The sequence below is a fragment of the Centroberyx gerrardi genome, chromosome 11 (assembly GCF_048128805.1).
Source record: "Centroberyx gerrardi isolate f3 chromosome 11, fCenGer3.hap1.cur.20231027, whole genome shotgun sequence".
Classification (NCBI taxonomy): Eukaryota; Metazoa; Chordata; class Actinopteri; order Beryciformes; family Berycidae; genus Centroberyx; species Centroberyx gerrardi.
This window is the reverse complement of record NC_136007.1, coordinates 8296055-8315461: the sequence shown is the minus strand read 5'-3', so window position 1 is coordinate 8315461 and position 19407 is coordinate 8296055. Positions and strand designations below refer to the sequence as shown.

Sequence of the window (19407 nt, the reverse complement as noted above, 5' to 3'; positions counted from 1 at the left end):
ACGTAAACCCAAGATTGTGAGATGGTTCAATCGTAAAAAACGAATTAACTAACCCAAAGTCAGTTCTGTAAATCGATCAACAGGATTGTAAACCTGTGTTTTGCGGGTACAACCCTCAGTTTATGATTATGAATCACCATTTACGTCTATACAGACAGACAGATTATGTGTTTGTGATTATGTGCCATTCCCAACATCACTAATAACTCTTAACTGGAGCCAGTCAGGAAAATATGTTGATCGTATGTTAAGGATATCTAAGTTATGAAATACTTACAGTTTGGCTTTTTTTACGAAAAGTTCAGCTGTGGCCAACTTTTCTCGGCCAACAAGCCTGTTGACCGTCAGTCGAGTTTCCCTGGTCTCTCAGCTCTACAGGAAATTAATGGACTTCCGGCAACTTGTTGATCGTGACCAATTTACAGTTTATGAGTGATAAATAATAAGCTTTACCTCGCTGTCACTCTCACCTCACGATAAGTCTCCCTCACACCTTTGATTGATGTATTGTATTCTTTTATCTTTTTTGTTTGTTTAAGTTTGTGAACTGCCAGCTATATAAATGGTTGCCTATACAGCTATTTCCTTGGTTTTCATGTAAAGAAAGGGACATTATCTCTCGGAAGTAATCTGAGTGAGACACCTAAACCAAACCTGAAGTACAGGAGGGCACGGAAAACAAGCAATATTCATTATTGCACATTATAGCAAGGAATACACAGTAACTTTATGAGTGTAATTTCATCCGTTCGACAACCTTCACATTACCTCTCAGTATCACACTGACCTCAGTCTTATCCTCTAATGGTTAATAAATGACTGTTACACCAAAATCCTTAACGTGTTTGATATGAAAGGCTTCATTCCAAAATGTTGTGTATCCGTTTGAGATTTGATTCCTGGAAGATGATACTTAATTTTCTTTTTTAATTACAGATGATTCAAGCCTTAAAAATGTGGGTATCTTGTAGGTAAAGGCATGAGGAAGGCTACTAGCTTTACCTTTATGTCAGCAATAATTTTGTAAAAGAGGGGGCCACTTTTTAAAATGTTTAATGTCTCATTTTGGAATTAAACTCTTCATCATTGGTATTAAACTTACTCAGTTCACTTGATTTTTAAACCAAACATAATAATAGCAAGCCTATCAACCCAGGGCTATAGCTGAGTCTCAGGGCTGTATTTTCAAAGTTTTGTCATATCTTTGCCCAAGAAAAATGCAAAAAATCTCAAATAACAATGTTAAAATCATGTGTTGTATTTTGTTGAAGTATCATCAGTGACATTAATTTCATAATTGTTTTGAAAGATTTACCTCCAATTTTGGTACCCTGAACAAACTGTATTATTTTAAAACGTTTTCAACCAATCACTGGGTGCTGTTGGAAACTTTGATCTGTGTAGTGCTGCAATATATTTGTAAAATAAATATGTATACACCCTGTATAATGCTATAGCCTGTTCCTCTTTATAAACCTCTTAACACTATGGTTTGTGCCATATAGCTACATACAGTATATGGAGTTGTGATGGGATATTTCACCTAAATATAACTTGATTTGAACTATAATTTGATTTGTGATACATAAACACACAAACACACACACACACACACACATACACACACACACACACACACACACAGCACATTCTCCACTGTTAATAAGTGATCATTTTCAGTGAGAATTATTTGGAGTTGACAGCTGTTGACTGGAGAGAGAAAAGTGAAATCTTTAATTTCTCTTCAGCTGTGTTGTTTCATTAGGTTTGGAATTGAATAAAGACCGCCAAGGTTTGAAAAAGAAGCAGTATTCTTATATGGAGAAACTTGTTCCTCTACAGGCATCAAATATCAAAAGTGTAAGGAGTGAAGATGACAAGCAACAGGCAGGTAAATGCAGTATGTATGAATTGGAAAACACAGGAGCAGAACTAGTTTGATGATCTTTGTTACAAAACTCATGATTGTGAAATGTCTTGTACTGTTTAATCCATGTTCGGTGTACTGGCTGTGTGGCTGCAGAACGGAGCAGATCGCTACATGGTGCATCATATCAACACAGAAGCAAATATTGAATGATCAACCTAGTGTCTTTACTGTTGTTGTTGTTGATTAATCCATGTGCACTGATGTACATTTTAAATTCTCGAGGATTAGAGTGTGCATTGGGCCTTGGGCTGCTGTCTTTAGAGGAATCTCTGCCAGGAGATAATTGCCACTTGAAAATTTCACATGAACGCCCTCCAAAGTTGGATGGTGCAGTTATGACGCAATGATAACCTTTTGCCTTCTCAACATGGCCAAAAAATTGTGCCAGTCAACATACCCATGCACTTTTATTGCAAGTTTGCATAGCCAGACTAACCTAACATTTGACTTCCACGTTTGTTCATCGTACGTCTTCCGGGTTTGTTTTCCAACAAAATAGCACATGACTGCAACGACCTTCTCACCAGCACATGCACATGATGACACCCTTCCTCCTAATAATGAAAATAGCTAAGAATTTGCACTATTTGCACTCCTCCTGGCATAATGTCATAATGTTAGTGGTAAATCCCAACCATCTGGCACCAAGGTGACCTCCCCCCCCCCCCCCAAAAAAAAAGAGAGTGTGTAAAAAATTAAAGTATACTTGCTTGTTCTTAGATTAAAAGTGCACTGAAGTGAACTTCTTGTTTCTAAGGGGATGTTATGCTGCCACAGACTTGGATTGGGTTTTAATCTCCAAAGCGTTGCCAAGCCGCAGCGTAGCAATCCTTCCAAATCCAAAACAATCAAAGGAGAAAGGGTGACGAGGCCATGGGAAAAACAGGAGAGGTTTGGATCCAAAAGCCACAATAAATACAGCTGTTTGTTCCTTTCTTTGTTCAGGTTGTCAGTTCTGTTTACGGGCTAAACAGAAGTAAGTTAGCTGTCCTTTTTCTGTCGCATGGTCTAACACAACCAGTAAGACATGCTTTTATGCTGTGGTGCGCTGGGATACTTCCTCCAGGGAAGAGCACCTGATTGTGCTCTATTCCTACAGGAAGCAGCTGAGAAACATTAGTATTGATCATCTGTGGTTGGTTGCTGTCCCGAAGCCTTTCCTTCAGCAACCGGGAAGTGCTCGGACGCCACTGACACTCCACAGTACCCAAAGTTTCGAACTTTGAATCTCAAGCAAAAAACGGTCTCGCACAATTTCTTGAAATGAGCATGAACTCTGAAGCACAGATGACGTTCCTCCTCCATGTGACAAGAACATAAATTGGACAAGCCATTTTGTTAGTCACATGACAAGGTTTAGGCAAGTAAGACAATTTCGGTTAAGGTTAGGGTTAATGTTAGGTTTAAGCAACTAAAACTTTGGTTTGAGTTAGGCAACTAAAACAAGTTGGTTAAGGTCGGGGTAAGGTTTTGGTCATGGTTTCATAAAAACATTGACTGATAGATTACACATTTCTTTTAATGAAATCCTATCACTTGGGTATCTCATTTTATCTGACTGAACCCAGGGATGTGATCAAGAGCATAACAAGTGGGAAAACGCAGAAAAACAACAACCTCTCACGGAACAACCTCCCTCTCACAGGATCTTATCATAATATTTTCACGGTTACTTGTCTGTTGTTTGTAGTCTTGTGAGAGCGTTTATATAGGAAGCAGCCTATATCTATCCAGTACTTTGACAAAATTACAAACAGTCAAGCTGTGCGTCTGTCTTTTTGACTCGGATCGAAACTGATCTGCCTGGGAGCAGAGGACAGAGTTAAGCTCATGTATCCACACAGACTCTCACCCGACTTCGCCTCTTATGAGAGCGAACTGGCAGGTGCTGAAGTTGTTAACAGACTGGGCCCTTCAAGCAGGAGCTGCAGGGGCACGAGGCCAGCAGAGCGGTTACATACTGTAGCAGGGAGGCTACAGCCAAAGAACCGTGATGGGACAACAAGAGGCAACAGAATAGATCATTTTCAATACTCAAGCTGCAATATTCTGAGGTTCTATCTTTTATAGAATGAGGAAACCTTTAAAACAGGCTCGAAAAATTATTATTTATTATTAAAGGGTAACTTCGGTATTTTTCAACCTGGACCCTATTTTCCCATCTTTTTGTGTCTAAGTGACTAAAGGGGACAACAATTGTTTAAATTGGTCCAGTATTGAGCGAGATCGCTTCAGCCGACTGCCGCGAAACGAGCTGCAATGTAATCGGACGGGGCAAATCGCACCGTCAATGTACGTCCACTAAAAGTGCTTGTTTTTGCCACTGACAGGCTCAGATTGTTATTATAAGTGTCTGACAACATTATGGAAAGGACCCTACAGAGAAATGAAACGTTTTTCTTGCTTGATCCAGTCTGTGTGTAACTTCCTGCAACAACTCAACTCTTGCGAGACTTGAGCGAGACTTGGTTACACACAGACCGGATCAAGTGAAAGGTAAAAAAAAAATTGCTGTCCCCTTTAGTCACTTAGACACAAAAAGATGGGAAAATAAGGTCCAGGTTGAAAAATACCAAAGTTACCCTTTAAGGTTATACTTCACAATGAAATGAAAAATGACTTTTTAACCATGTTGGCTAATTGTCTATATCATAATGTACAGCTGTTTAACAAGAACAGCTAAAAAACTTTTTTACATTTTTGTTTTCTCGTATTTTTATACCAAAATCCCATTACTTTTACTTCCTGGAAAATGCCCTATCTTTATTGGTCACATTGTGGCGTCCCGGTAGACTTCCATAAAAATTCCAACCCAATCACAGATTTTTAAACAATCCTCTGCCCCTAACATCATATAAAACCTGCAACTTCACATCTTTAAGTGACATGTAATTGTGGTGCATTTTTGGGTGGTCACCCCGAAAACCCTGTTTCCTTCCCCTGAGACTCCATGGCTGGAATTGATCAATTTTATTCATTTATTCAAGATTATGCATAAATCAGTTCTGAACTTCTGTGTCAGATTCAGTGTCTTGCTCCAGTTGTAAAACGGTCTCTCTACTCACTGTCACCATTCATGTCATGATTCATATTGTAGTTGCACAAAAATTAAAATGATCAGATGATGCTCAAAATTTAGTGCAATGACTAAAATGAGTCCAATGAAAATGTGATTACACATTTTGACATCTTTTCATGGTCTGTAAGAGAAAAAAATGAGTGAAGTAGTCCATATATGATCCAGACTAACACTCCACAGCTTTATACAGTTGCATTCAATATGGCCAATTATGATGAATAAATGGAGAAACAAAGAGTTGAAAAAAGCATTAGAAAATACACTTGGGGAATTCTGGCTATTAGTTCTTCATTAGATCAGTAGTTGCAATGATGAGCAAGTTGAAGAGGTATAGTCCAAAAAAAAAAAAAATAGTAGGCTACTGCTTGGCTTCAGTAAAAGAGAAGTAAAGGCTGTCAGATTGGGTAAAGTTGGGTAAAAATATGATATGATAAATATGATTGGCTGAGAAACTACCTGAGAAACAGTTAAAAAAAAATAAAACAGACAGTAAACCTTTTTAATAAAAGACACTGTTTATTGAGCTCCTCGTTTGTCATCTTGTAGAAAGAGCAACAGATGTAATAACAGTGTAATAATTTAAACAGACTACATAAATAAAAATGTAATGGGCGTGGATGAAATGTAATTCTCTGTAATGGTTGAAGGTGCCAATAAAAAAAAAGCAAACAAACAATAGAAAATAAAGTGACAAGGACAATAGAGCCATTTTTTTTTTTTTATCATAATACAAAGTTGTCATTATGTCTTCTTATTGCTCATTCTCTAGAGCCTTTTTGTGGTATTTTGTGTGTGTGTGTGTGTGTGTGTGTGTCTCGATGGTCTACGGTCACTCAAGATGTTTCTCCCAATTTTCCCTGATGTTTTTCTTGTCAGTAAAGAGCAGAGGGAAGTTATTATCCTTGAGATGGTTTGCCAAATTAACCTCTATAAGGAAAAACCCGTCCCAGATCAACAGCCCTCAGCTATACCGAACATGTCAGAAGTCCTGGGTGTGTTTGCAAGCTGATACTCCTGAGATTTGGCAGCACACCTCCCAGAAACTGCCAAACAACTAGCAAATATGTTCAGACTCTGTGACATTAGTGAGCGCGATGACAACACGTTTTGGATCCTGAAATGTCCTTAAACCATCTTCAACTTCTATAATATCTGAATAGTGAACAAATTATGATTTAATTCAGTGAATGCTGATAAAAGATTTAAAACGAATGCGTGACTGTGTGTGTGTGTGTGTGTCTGTGTGTTTATAAAAACAAGATCAGCAGATCAAAATGATAACGTTTCATATACAACCTTGTGTTAGTCAATTGCATTTATATAAATTTAAATTTCATTGATTAATTTAATTAACTTTAGAAGAAAAAATGCATGACAAAGCAAGGAGTTAAGAGAAATAAGTTCTGCCTCTTCTGATAAAACAAAAAAAGTTATTCTCCAGCCAGCAAAGTTTACTCTCATATCCCGTTTTTGGAAATGTTCCTCATAAAATCTTAGTAAATAATAAAAGGCAAGTCTGGGGAGAGCACGCTTATGTATGTATTGTATGTTTGCATGTTACATGATTGCAGGAATGAAGGCACTACCGGTGTTTGGTGTTTGATGTGTGTGTGTGTGTGTGTGTGTGTGTGTGTTCAACAGGTATGAGGCGAGCTTCAGTCCACTTCTGTCAGGCCGCAGGGTCTCCTGAACTCTTGTCCTCGCTCGTGAATCCACTTGTTTGACACTGAGAATAGAGAGAAACTGTGTAAGTACTAAGAATAGCCAAGCTAGTAGAGGGACAGGTACAGTATGCCAAATAATAATAATATGTTAAAGGGTAATTCCAGCCATGGTGAATGTTACGCACATTTTCCAGAGGCACTCTCTCCCTTATGAAATTCCTGTTTTTGTTGTTTTGTTTTATTTTTTGTGGTAACATGTAGCTAAAGGTTTAGGGTTAGGGTTAGATGTCGTACATTTTCTACATTTTTAACAGGTCTCATAGTAGATAAGAAACAAGCTTTTTTATTCTCATTAGGTCCAACTGATTTGTCTGACTACATGTTGAAGAATAAAACTTGCTTACTTAGCACCTTGCTGTAATCCATTTCACAAGAACAACTTTCAGATGGAAAAACTCTTTTCCTCAGCTGAGAGGCTTGAAATGAGGCGGGATGTAACCGCAGAGGAGGTTAGTGATTGGTGAAAAGTGCTGTCTAAGGCGGGACTTCCCATATAAACAAAAAAGTGTTCTTGTTCCAATGTTTCCATTTTCGCCTAACGCCATAAACACGCCTGCTCTTGCCCCGTTCGTCCAATGAGGGCTCTCTGAATGTGTGCACTAATTGAAAATGGTTCAATTATTATTGTGTATTTGGATAGGAACTACTATTCATTCACCAAAGTTTTTTAATGCTTGCCTAGCATACATTTTGTGTACATTACTACACTTAATTTTCAATCTCAGAAATTTGGTTTTGATATCGTTTGGAATTGAATGAAAGATAATTGCATCTAGAGATAGGGAAAAAAAATCACATGATAATTTTTTCTCTGATAATTGCATCTGATAATAGAAATCCACTGGGATTTTTTGAAAGGAGAGAGGGCTCACTGGAAAATGGACTTAACATTCACTGTGGCCTAGGTTGTCCTTTAATAAAGAAAAAGAATACAGAATAGTGAAAATAAATGTTACCAGATCTTGCTAGTTAATTCTAAATTCAATTCATTGTCATCAATTTCGCTGGATTGAGAATCATCTAATTCTCTTCCCAGCAAATAATGATGGGAATTTAATAAATTCCTGTCAATTCAATTTCAGCCAGAATCAAAATCTGACTCACCTCATTTACTCCCTATGTATTGATTATGAATCCGAATCTAATCCACCTCATTAAGTTCATATTTAATGATAATGTATCTGAATTGCCACTCACCCCATTTACTTCCTACTAGCACAGGACAGGCTGCATGCCTGGTTCTGTAGTCTCCCTCCCCGCTCTTGAACAGATTGTACCAAAACACCGCGGTCCCCTGCGGAGAGACGAGACAAGCAGGAACATGAGGGAAACACACAGCGAGTAAGAAGAGGAGCAGGAGAGAGACGATCCAATCCGTAACGGGACAGATGCTAGATAAAAGTCGACTTGGAGCACGAGTGGAAAAATGTCCCCGCACTGGATTCAAGCTGAGAGCGGTTTATTGCAGCAAAATACCGAACCAAGTCTTCTTCAAGCAAACACAACCATAAAGCACGTGTACACAAGCACTGCACAGCAAGTAAACACAACTGCACACATGTAAACAAACACTAGTCAAATATTCCCCAGGTTTCTCAGGGTTCGGACACTGAACCTTGAGTTCTGTGGTCCTATATTGCCCGAGTCAGACTCGAGTCACAATTTTAATTGCTTGAGACTTGGCTTGATACATGAAGAGAATACTTGAGACTTGACTTGGGACTTGACTTTGACTTGTACTTTGATGACTTTGAGATCTTGTGTCTGTGTAAATGACTTCCACCACACAATTTAATTTAAATTCTGTTTTCTGAATTTGTATGGATTGAAGTTGAAACTGATTATAGAAATCAAACTCATGATGCACTTACCAAGTCTTTATCCGATTACTGTAAAACGAGATTGCATTGAAAAGTCCTAGATATTTAGTTTTTTAAATTGATACTGGACTGGATTTGTTCTGACATGACTTGGTGTTCTACATTTAGACTTGGGACTTGACTTGAGACTTGTGACTCGAGCAAAGTTGACTTGGTCACACCTCTGAGTATGGTATATGACATGTATATGATGTAGGATGGTATATGACATGTATATAATGTAGTATGGTATATGACATGTATATGATGTAGCATGGTATATGACGTATATGATGTAGTATGGTATATGACATGTATATGATGTAGTATGGTATATGACATGTATATGATGTAGCATGGTATATGACATGTATATGATGTAGCATGGTATATGACATATGATGTAGTATGGTATATGACATGTATATGATGTAGTATGGCATATGACATGTATATGATGTAGTATGGTATATGACGTATATGATGTAATATGGTATATGACATGTATATGATGTAGTATGGTATATGACGTATATGATGTAATATGGTATATGACATGTATATGATGTAGTATGGTATATGACATGTATATGATGTAGTATGGTATATGACGTATATGATGTAATATGGTATATGACATGTATATGATGTAGTATGGTATAGGATATGTATATGATGCAGTTTGGTATAGGATATGTAAAGCCCTTTGAGACATGCTTGTGATAAAAGGCTATATAAATAACCTTGACATGACTTTGTTGAATATGAAATTCAAACTGGCCAATAAACACATTGTGAGGTCTGTTATTTCTGTCTGAATAACAGACTAACAGACCACTGTTCCACATCTAATCATATCAATCTGCAGTCAACAAGTCTGGACAGTGTTATTTATTTCTAATCAAATTAACTAGCAACATCTTGTTCCAAAAAGACGTTACTCCTTGGTTACTGCTGGACTATGTTTGGCAGAAGCTTGTAAGTTACTTTAGCTTGTAGCCTAATTAAATCACTTTACATCCAAACGTTGTGTCAAATGATGGATGTCTTTGATAAGCAGCCATGTAATAACTGGGAAAATGTACAGCGAGCTTCACATTAGTGTCTTAAATCACCCTGTTGGGGTTTTTTGCAATTATGACCAGCTCCCAAATGTCACATGTTATTCTAATCTCTGACTCTTTCTCTTTCTCTCTCTCTCACACACACACACACACACACACACACACACACACACACACACACACACTCACACCTACACACACACACACACAGACTGTTGTGTATCACCTTTCTAGGCCAGATTGCTGCTCCGAAGTCGGGGAAGACCGTTGCTCCTCCTGCCTCGACATCGGTCATCTGCCAGAGAGAAGAGAGGACAACCTGGTTGGAAACCTTCTCTGGGGTTTCCTGCACTCTTAAAAAATACACATTGGTATTCAATGACCCACAAAGGACATATTATTATAAAAAAATCTGTGTATCCGGTTTAGGACAACACATTTGATTTACGTTTCAGAGCAACTATAATAACACGTTGATACAGTATATGTTGCTATTAACATACGTTTAGCTGAAAAGTAAAACAAATGTAATGATGCTTAAAATACATCTTTTTTTGAGAATATGGGTGTAGATCTGTGAATACCAATGGGAAAATAATTGACAGATGAAATGTTAAAAGTGTCCATGTCGTGCCATATCTATTCGAATAAACTATAAAAATTAAAGTTATAGTTTGATGTGAGCTGTATGATGAAGAACAACAAGGTCCCAAGGATTATTAAAGGATTATTGCCCAAGATCAACTACTGCAGTCCTGCATCAAAAACCTCTATCCTGCTAGAGACAAGGTGGGCACAAAGTGGTTTCATACAGTCTGCCATTGATATGATACAACTTTACATGGAACTGGTGTTTAAGAAAGTTGGTGTGTGGCTAGCCAAGCAAGTCATCGTTGTTGAAGATAAACTTGTTTATTGTCCCACAATGTGCCTGTTTCTTCCGGAGTCACACAAATGTATTTGAGGTGATGTAAACAGTCTACCGTCCGTAATACGTACTGCACTGTCCCTTTGTGAGGTCCTGTTTTCCTTGAGCCACGTGTTTCACTATATACTGTGAAGGTCTGTAAGTTTTTAATCATCTCTGAGCCAATACCATTCAAGTACAGTTATTATATTTAGCAGTTAAGCTGATATATCAATATCTTCTGCGGAGTGATACTTATATTCACCTTATATAACCCTATTTGCTTTATCTTGTTTATATTATATTTTCTGTTTGTTTTTTTTGTTTTATATATTTTTCTTTGCTGTGTCCTGTTTCTATTTTGCTGCCGCGACCCAAGTTCCCCGCGGGGATCATGAACGTTTCATTGTATCGTATTTTATCCTTGATTAATTTAATTTAGTCAACACACAAGTTTTACATCCCGGACAGAGATCATTGTTGTAATAAAGCATACCCATAACACCCATAACATGCTGCAGGCAGGGTGAACAATAAAACAATCAATCACTCATTACAGAATACAATGACTGCTATTCTTCAAAGCCAGCCATCTCAAGACATTTTTTTTTTTGTGGAGACAAGATCTTTTTCTTTTTCTCCTTTTGGAAACAGATGCAGTTTGGTGTTAGCAGGGGTAAAGGTCAAAGTGGGTTCTGTACTAGGTGTTAAGGGGGAAGGCCTACAGGACTCTCCACAACATGTACTGGAACTGATTGACAGAAAGACTTCATCTATCTTAAATTTACGTGTTTCACAGCTTTTTGCCCCATTACAACCAGTAATGCTACGTTACAACCCATAGGACTGTGGTGCTACACTGCATGTCAATTGGCAGAACACTATGAAAGTAGGGATGGGACAATATATCGAAATTCAATTTATCGCAATACAAAAAAGTGACGTATCGTGGGGCAGAAAAATAAATCGCAACATTAGCTACATTTTATTCTACTGTAGTAATCACAAGACGGCTTGCCTATCACAATTTCACAAGCTCTCCATTTTAAAATTGTTGTTTACATTCTAGCAAGACAATCCTATTGCTCGAAAGACTTGTGGCTCAGAAATAAACATAATTCTGCACAGTCAGACTTTGTTGTCACTGAATTTGAATTTATTACATCGTATCGTTGTATCGAATCGTGAACCCCATATCGCGTATCGTGTCATATCGTGAGATAAGCAAATCATCCCATCCCTATATGAAAGTCAATCAATCCAAGTCCAAGATTGAACCAGAGCTTATGTATGCGCCCATGAAGCTACGATATGAGAAGAATGACGGAGCCGACTACAAGGAGGTTTGCCGCTAACGGCCTTCAAACAACGGCGACTCGACGCGCATACTTACGTAGTTCAAAAAAGTGGCCACACGATTTCCAGTGCCTAATCTTTTGAAAGCATCAGGTTCATCTTTCTATGAAGATAAAATTCAAGAGTAAAAACACATGGTGTAGACGGTTCACTCACACACACACACACACGTACTTACGTAGTTGAGGAAGGTAGCAAGTCTATTTCCATCGACCATGAGGTTGCCGTCAAAAGGACGCTGCAACAGATGGTTGTAACATTTAACCGGGCGCTGAAAAGACTCACACAGGAGCCCGCCACTAAGGGCACTAACTCACATCAATTATAATGTATTTCATTATCTGTCAGAAACATACGAAGAGGATCAGGGCCATGTGAAAAATTTGAGTTCTGAAAGTCAGAATTCTGAGGATAAAGTCAGAATTCTGACTTTGTTCTCAGAATTCTGAGATTAATCCCTGCTGTACTCTAATACATTTTTCACATGTGGCCCTAATTCACTTAAAAGTAGCTTGCTCAAAATAATTCACTTACAGTAAATCAAGACTAATGTACTAAATAAGATGTTTCAGTCATCAAACCAGCTGATACTTTGAGGAGTTTCCACACAAGACATTAGCTATAAATCATTTGCATCAGACTATGCATTGCTCCCTTTGGGATAGAACAATAACAAAGTCTGACATTTTTGTTGAAGGAAAACAACGTCATAAGTTCATGCTATGACCTTTACCTTAGTAGGACCTCAGTGCAAAGACATATAATATTATATATTTTGAAATCAATCATGCTACACCAAAGGCCAAGCCCCAAGCAACTGCACAGCTGCATATAGAACTATGACTGGAGATCGCTGCCAGATATAACACACAAGTGAGGTCACCTAAGCACAAGAGTCAGGAGGAACATGCCAGCAAACTAGAGTGGGAAGTATGTCAGCCTCACTTGAACCCTCGCCTGATATGCCTTATGCAGTGTGCAGTTTGTGCATAGAAACAGAGTCACCACAGGACAAGGAGCCACTGAATTATAGTATACACACAAAAGTATATGCATGTGAACACATGTACGGTACATGTGTGCTAACATGTATGCACACACACGCATATACACAGAGTGCACTTACCCTCGAGAAGTCATAATGTGGCTCATACTGTCCTCCAACTCCATAGTTAGCAACCTGGTCAGCCACAGACAGAGGTGTGTTATAGAAAAACTACTAATATGGTCCAGTCCAATCAAAAATGTACTGGTAAAACAACAAAGAGCAAAGAATTTGTTGATAATAACAATACTTGTCCAGCTCAAGTCCACATTCTCTGTGATTCTGACACTCCCCTTTAAGGTTTATCCAAAGTTTATCCAAAGCCTTTTTTTCCCTCCTTTCAACAGGTTCATTGTAATCTTATGGAAAAACAAGTCTGTGTGTACTAACCTGTGAGGGAACTAATCAAATGAGTTTGTCTATTGTTTTGTAGGCATCTAACCTGTAGGTTGATTACAGGTTTAGTTGGTTTAACATACTGTAGGTCTAATGGTATTTTCTCTTGTCATATGACCTGGTAGGGACATTTTGATGAGTGAGTAAGATTTTAAATTGCTGCTTATTATAGCATCCCTTAGCTGAGATATAGCTATCCAGAACTATGATTCAGAAGAAGCTAGGAAGTCTGTCTGTCGACATTGAATCAGTGGCCAGAAATTTGGTTTTTGACTGTGATTGGACTTTTGAAGATCAGGTTAAGATGTTGTACAGTCTTGTTTCTTTCAATTGGGATATGTATCAAAAATTAAGGTAATTCTATCCTCGGACGACTTAGAGACAGTCATTCCTGCTTTTATATCATCTCCTATAGACGTTTTTAGCAATTTAGCATTGTTACACTGGTTGCAGTCAGCTTTATAATTCATTTTAAGATTTTACTGATTATTTTTAAAGCTGCTGAGTTATATTACAAGACCTTTTACCCCACTATCAACCTGAATCCATGAGATCCTGTGGCATGGTGATTCCCCGGCCTGGATTCAGACTAAAGCTGACCGGGGCTCCTAAACTAGAGAAACAACCTGCTAAAGAAACTCAGTCTAGCTAAATGAGTGTCATCTTTTTAATCTCTTCAAAAGGTTAATTTCTATAGACTTTCTTCTATGTAATGGCATATCTAAATCTGTCTTTGATTCTTTTTATCCATTTTTATTCTTTCTTTTTATTTATTTTTGTCCATTGCTATATTTATTTGTCTTCCATCCGTTGTGCTCTTTCTTCTGTTTAATATAAATACAATTTCGAATAATATTATGATTATTATTATTGTTTATAACAGTGAAAGAGGGCATATCCAATTGCTTTGTAAAAGTCAGTCGGATTTATATGAATGCATCTAGCATATGATGCTGTGTTGTTATTACAAGCATAAATTACAGCACCTGTAGTAGCTCAGCAGTCTCTACTGTAAGGCCGGTGATGTCTTGTATTCTCTGGTTGACTCTCTCTATGACGGGATCCTCCTCTCCCTCCAGCCACGCACTGGAGAAACACACATGCACACGTGAACATGTGCATGCAAACATACACACGCACACACACACACACACACACACACACACACACACACATTCATACACTTAGCACCAGAAATCTGTGATGTCTATTTAACTTCACAAGACCTGGAAGTCTAGAAGGCAAGAGTGGCCATTAAATGTGATGTGACGTGTAACGTGTTATAGGTGATATGAAACTGGAAGTAATAGTACTAGTTCATTCTCCCTAAGAGAAAATTTGGGTGAGAATCTTAGCTTAAAATCCCTTAATTCTGCCCAATGATAAAATAGTCCAGGTAAATGTATGACCCATGTCAAAACATCATAATTTTATCATAGGAGTATGAATGAATGAATGAAATCCACAGGAGGGCGCCAAAGAACCGCTGACCTGAAGGACTCACCTTTTTGACACTCTGTAGTTAGCTGTGGTCAGAATGCCTGTTTTGGGGTCGCGGACGGTGGCTCTGGCAAGCTTGAAAAAAAACACAAAAAAAACCACAGAGATTAACAAAATGAAAGCTTACACAAATGTTTCTTGTCCAGCTCAAGTCCACATTCTCTGTGATTCTGACACTCTCCTTTAAGGTTTATCCAAAGCCTTTTTTCCCTCTGCAACCACCCTTTCTTTTTTAACATGTAGGCCGATCTATTTAAATGTGTTTGTTTTGCTGTCTTGTTCTGTATCATCTTTTTTTTTTTTACTTGTCCTTAATTGCAATAAAAAAAATTGCAAATTAAAATGCTAATTTTGCCGTCTTTTGAGTCTCACCCTGGGTTTGGCCAGCTCCTTGATCTTCTCAATTTCGTCGTGGGACAGGGCGTCCAGGTAGCGCACGATGTGTGGGCTGTCCCACTCATCCTCCTCCTTCATGGGCTTCAGCAGGAGACGAGGGTTCCTGTTACCGTCATGGTAGCGACAGAACAGGCGGCTACGCCTCGCAATGGTCTGGTGGAGACAGAGGGTGAACAGTTAAAAATATAATAGAAATATATTCCACAAATAGGTCAAAACAAATTATTTAAAAGGGTGTCTGTACTGTAAAAATGTGTTTTAGGAAGGGTTTTAGGGTGCGTTTCACACCAAGCATGTTTGGAGCGGTTTATTCAAACACCAGAGTGTTTACTCCTTTAGTTCGATTCATTTGGGCAGGTGAGAACAATGCAGATCGAACTCGGGTGGCACCAAATAACCGCCTGAAAATGCAGGTGTTTGTTCTCTCCCAAACGAAATACAGTGTGGTTCGTGGTTTTTATGGGTATAAGGAGGTAGATGTTGACATCCAGCAGTTACTCGTGCTTGAAACCCTAGCATAACAAATTCAGTCTCAACTGATGCTCAAATTCAGCTAATTCTTCATGTGTTCTGAACTGGTATGAACACCAGAGATGGTAAATTACGGAAAAGAGTACAGTCAAGTCCATCATACTTAGCTTAAGTTACAGGGACTGGAAATCAGATTTATTTTGACTCCAACCACCTGCTGCCAAAATCTCTAAACTTGCGGGATCACAGGTTGCCAAAACTCTGTCCAATAAATGAGCTACTTGTGAGGCCATGTGACTTGTTTTTAAGTCCTGGTTTGCTTGTAATTGGGCAGCGTGAACCTAAAAGAAGCAAATACAAAAGTAGAGTTTTCCACTATGATTTGGACCAAAGAAAATGAACTCTAGGTGTGCTCACACCCTTAAAAGGTAACACTGATTTTGCAAGTGCAAAATGCAGAGCAATGAACTTAAAACTTTTTTTGATTTTTAGAGTGGGATACAAACAGGTACAAGCGGCCATGAATCACACTGACTGAAAAGTAGAGTCAGATGTCTTTCAAAACAAAGGTCAAGTGTTCTGACTCCCTCTCTCCTATAGGAAGCCTCCTGTTTTTCTCCCCTTTACACACCGTCCCATCAACAACATCTCTTAGTTTTTAATGCCATGCCTCACCAATTTGACCCCCTCTCCTCTGCAGAGGGCCTCGTAGGTCTCTCTCTCGGGCAGATGGTCTTTGGGCCTGGCGTAGGTCCCCAGCTGGATGGGCTCCTCGGAGGCGGGCTGGCGGGCCTGGTTCAGCTCGAGCAGCTGCTTGGTCAGTAACCGCTCAAAGTAGCGCAGGTTCCCTCCTGCCCTCTGGTGGCTGGGGTCTGTCAGTACAAGAGGAGGTCAGTTACCTTTTGGTTAATATTTACCCTGAGCTGAGAAGTACTGGAATAAGCTAGAGGTGAGGAGTATCACATTAAATTGGTTGAAGTTAAATGTCATACTGCTTTGTTTTAAACATTTTTTTCACTTTTGAGAAGTGCAAACCAATGAGTTACAATTGCTAAAATTAATGTGCATGAGTAAAGCTTGAGTAGAGTTTGGCGTTTTTTTTTAGCAAGTTTTACTTTTTGTACAAAAGACAGTCAAAGAGTTATTGTGGACTTTACCTTTCACAACTTATACTAAAGCTTTGTTGATATGAACTAAATGGGAACCATCCACAAACTTTAGATTGATAATAACCCATCAAATTGTTTGCAAGAACCAAAACAGGTAATTTGTTTTTTGGGTGAAGATTTTGTAACTTGCACAAAATCATAATGATTTTCATTTGTGTATGTTTTATTGAGCTTTTTTTTTAAATCTTTTTATCTATGTCTTTATTTTTATTTTATTTATGTAAAGCACTTTGAATTGCTGTTGTGTATGAAATGTGCTATATAAATAAACTTGCCTTGCCTTGAGCCACTCCAGCAAAGGTAACAGGGTGACTCACTAAAAAAAATGTTCAGTTACTAAAACTACTTGGTTCAGTTTGAGTGAAAATCATAAATCATCCATATTCTAGACTTACTTGCTTACTCACTCTGACTTTAGAAAATTTGACTATAAGTAACAATACCTCTACTTGAGTAAGCATTACTCTGGTGGACATCTCTATTCTCTAATGTATATTTGTTGTAAGATGTGATTAAACACATCTGTGAAGACACATATGTTTAAAACTTACAATAAGCAATGGGGAAAACAGTAATAACTCAGCCACAGAAAACTCCCAAGGCTATAGTGTGTCCTTCATGAGTTTTGGTTTGTGTTTGAGGGAGTGAAGCACTCAGTTGGATAACAGGGAGAGCACACCCCCTTGTGGTCTTCATAGGAAATGCACTGAATCCTCACTGAGCAGGGAAATTACAGTAGCAGAGCACCCAATCATTTTCATGCGCGAGCAAAGCTGCTTCTTGTACCAAAATTACAGGAACCTCAACAATAAACACTGTATGCCAACACCCTAAGTACTGACTTTGTTTGGTTCCCAAGGCTCCCAAGAGGAGGGAAATCTACAAATCAAAAGTCTGCTGAAATTACCTCCATACCAAGGAGTCAGACCACAGAAATCAAAGCAAAACACAATCATTTGTTTCAACCTTTACTTACCATTGTCAGACTTGATGAGTATGTGTGCTTTTTTCAACAAATGCTATACTACACTTTCACTATTTAAACTACACATTCACATAATTACAAAAATTCACTCCTGTTAGCTGCCCAGTCCAACCACAGTCTTCTACTACTGGCCATTGAAAAGCTCCACTAGGGCAGTTGTGGGTTAAATTTGTAAGCATCTCGCTCAAGGGCACTTCTACAGTTGTTGGTGAAGGTGAGAAGAGCGTCACTCATTCACTTTTCCAAATCAGGTTTTACCAAAATGGTCTGGGGATTCGACTGGCAACCTTCCCGTCAGTAGCACTTCTCTCGCCATTAAGGTTAGCATTTATTTTATAAGTGGTTCTAAATAATTGGAAAGGTTTACAAATGATTGCGTATAAATGCTTCTTCATTTCCTAAAATGTGACAGCATTTGGTGGTGCAAAGCAGCTCAAAGCCCGCTCCACCTCGGTCCATTTAGCTTGACAAGTAAACGAGGACACCGCAGGCTCTGTAAGGATGGCCTACAGCTGTCAACACAGACCTTGATGCCGAGACTAAAATAGCAGAAACCACGACCACTTTCTCTGGACGGGCTACACCCTGCGACTCTGGCAAACACAGGAGCCTGCTGTGGTGAGAGGGGGGAAGGTAAGAAAATGGGTGCGACTCAAAGACAGGCAGAAGGAGAGAGACAGCCCACCAAATACCATCTAGGTGCCCTTTGAGGGAGACACTTGACCCGTCTGCTCAGTTGCCAACAGTAGAGGACTGCGGTTGTACTGGTCAGCTGCCTGGTGTCAGTGTGTGCTACTGTAGAAGAAGAGTGACAGAGTGCGCTGAAGCATTTCAAATGTGCTCCATCAACCTTCCCTGGATAAATAAAGGTTAAAGCTGCTATTTTATGTTTCTCAAATTTAAGACTATTATTTCCCATGCTTTCTGTTGCAAAGTTGATGTTGCTACTTGTCCCCCTTCCCTCCCTGGCGTCGCTCCGTATGTGTTTGTTTTTAAGAGCAAGAGGAAAGATAAGAGCCGATAATGGCTCTTGATAACAGCAAATATGTATTCGGACGAGCAAAGCGAACTTGAAGTAGAAAACTATGCAGTTAGAATAGTGTAACTGGAACACAGTTGTGTTAATTGCAAAGTGAAACAGCTCCTGTTTTGTGCTGTAAAGCAAAATCCGACCTGGTGGCACACAATGTAAAATGCAGTGTAGAGGCTGCCAGTCTTCTCGCTGATGGTCTCGTTTGTTTACAGTAATTATACTGTCTCAGAGTTAATGTGGTAATGATTTGATGATGTTAAAAAAAAGTGAAAAGAGTAAAAAATAGTAGTGTGGCTGACACAGTGGTGAGACAGAGGGCAAGAACTGAATAAATAAACAAACAAATAAATAAGCGAACCTGAGGAAGCAACAAGTGAAACGCGTTGTTCGCTCCTTTTATAAGCCTATTTGCTGTAAGAAAATAGATGTGATTACATTTACATTACATTGATTACATTACAAAGCCTCAGAGTGTGTGGTTGTATAATTTCTT

At 38.7% G+C, this 19407-nt stretch overlaps 1 protein-coding gene across 2 annotated transcripts in view; it reads right to left on the bottom strand.

Annotated features, from left to right (window-relative positions):
* Nucleotides 1-5528: 5528 nt before the first annotated feature.
* The window catches only part of p4ha2 (procollagen-proline, 2-oxoglutarate 4-dioxygenase (proline 4-hydroxylase), alpha polypeptide 2), a 31505-nt gene continuing 17626 nt past the window's right edge, over nt 5529-19407 (bottom strand). Inside the window, exons 7-15 of one of the 2 annotated variants that reach the window (XM_071916335.2) lie at nt 16403-16599; nt 15233-15409; nt 14865-14935; nt 14347-14446; nt 13046-13099; nt 12098-12157; nt 9883-9951; nt 7931-8027; nt 5529-6735 (exon numbers count right to left, since the gene is read on the bottom strand). In XM_071916335.2, coding sequence (XP_071772436.2) covers nt 6665-6735; nt 7931-8027; nt 9883-9951; nt 12098-12157; nt 13046-13099; nt 14347-14446; nt 14865-14935; nt 15233-15409; nt 16403-16599 — 896 coding nt within the window. In that variant the 3' untranslated portion in view covers nt 5529-6664. Of the gene's footprint in view, nt 6736-7930; nt 8028-9882; nt 9952-11956; nt 12023-12097; nt 12158-13045; nt 13100-14346; nt 14447-14864; nt 14936-15232; nt 15410-16402; nt 16600-19407 lie in introns of both variants that reach the window. The other variant, XM_071916334.2, reaches the window with a different exon arrangement.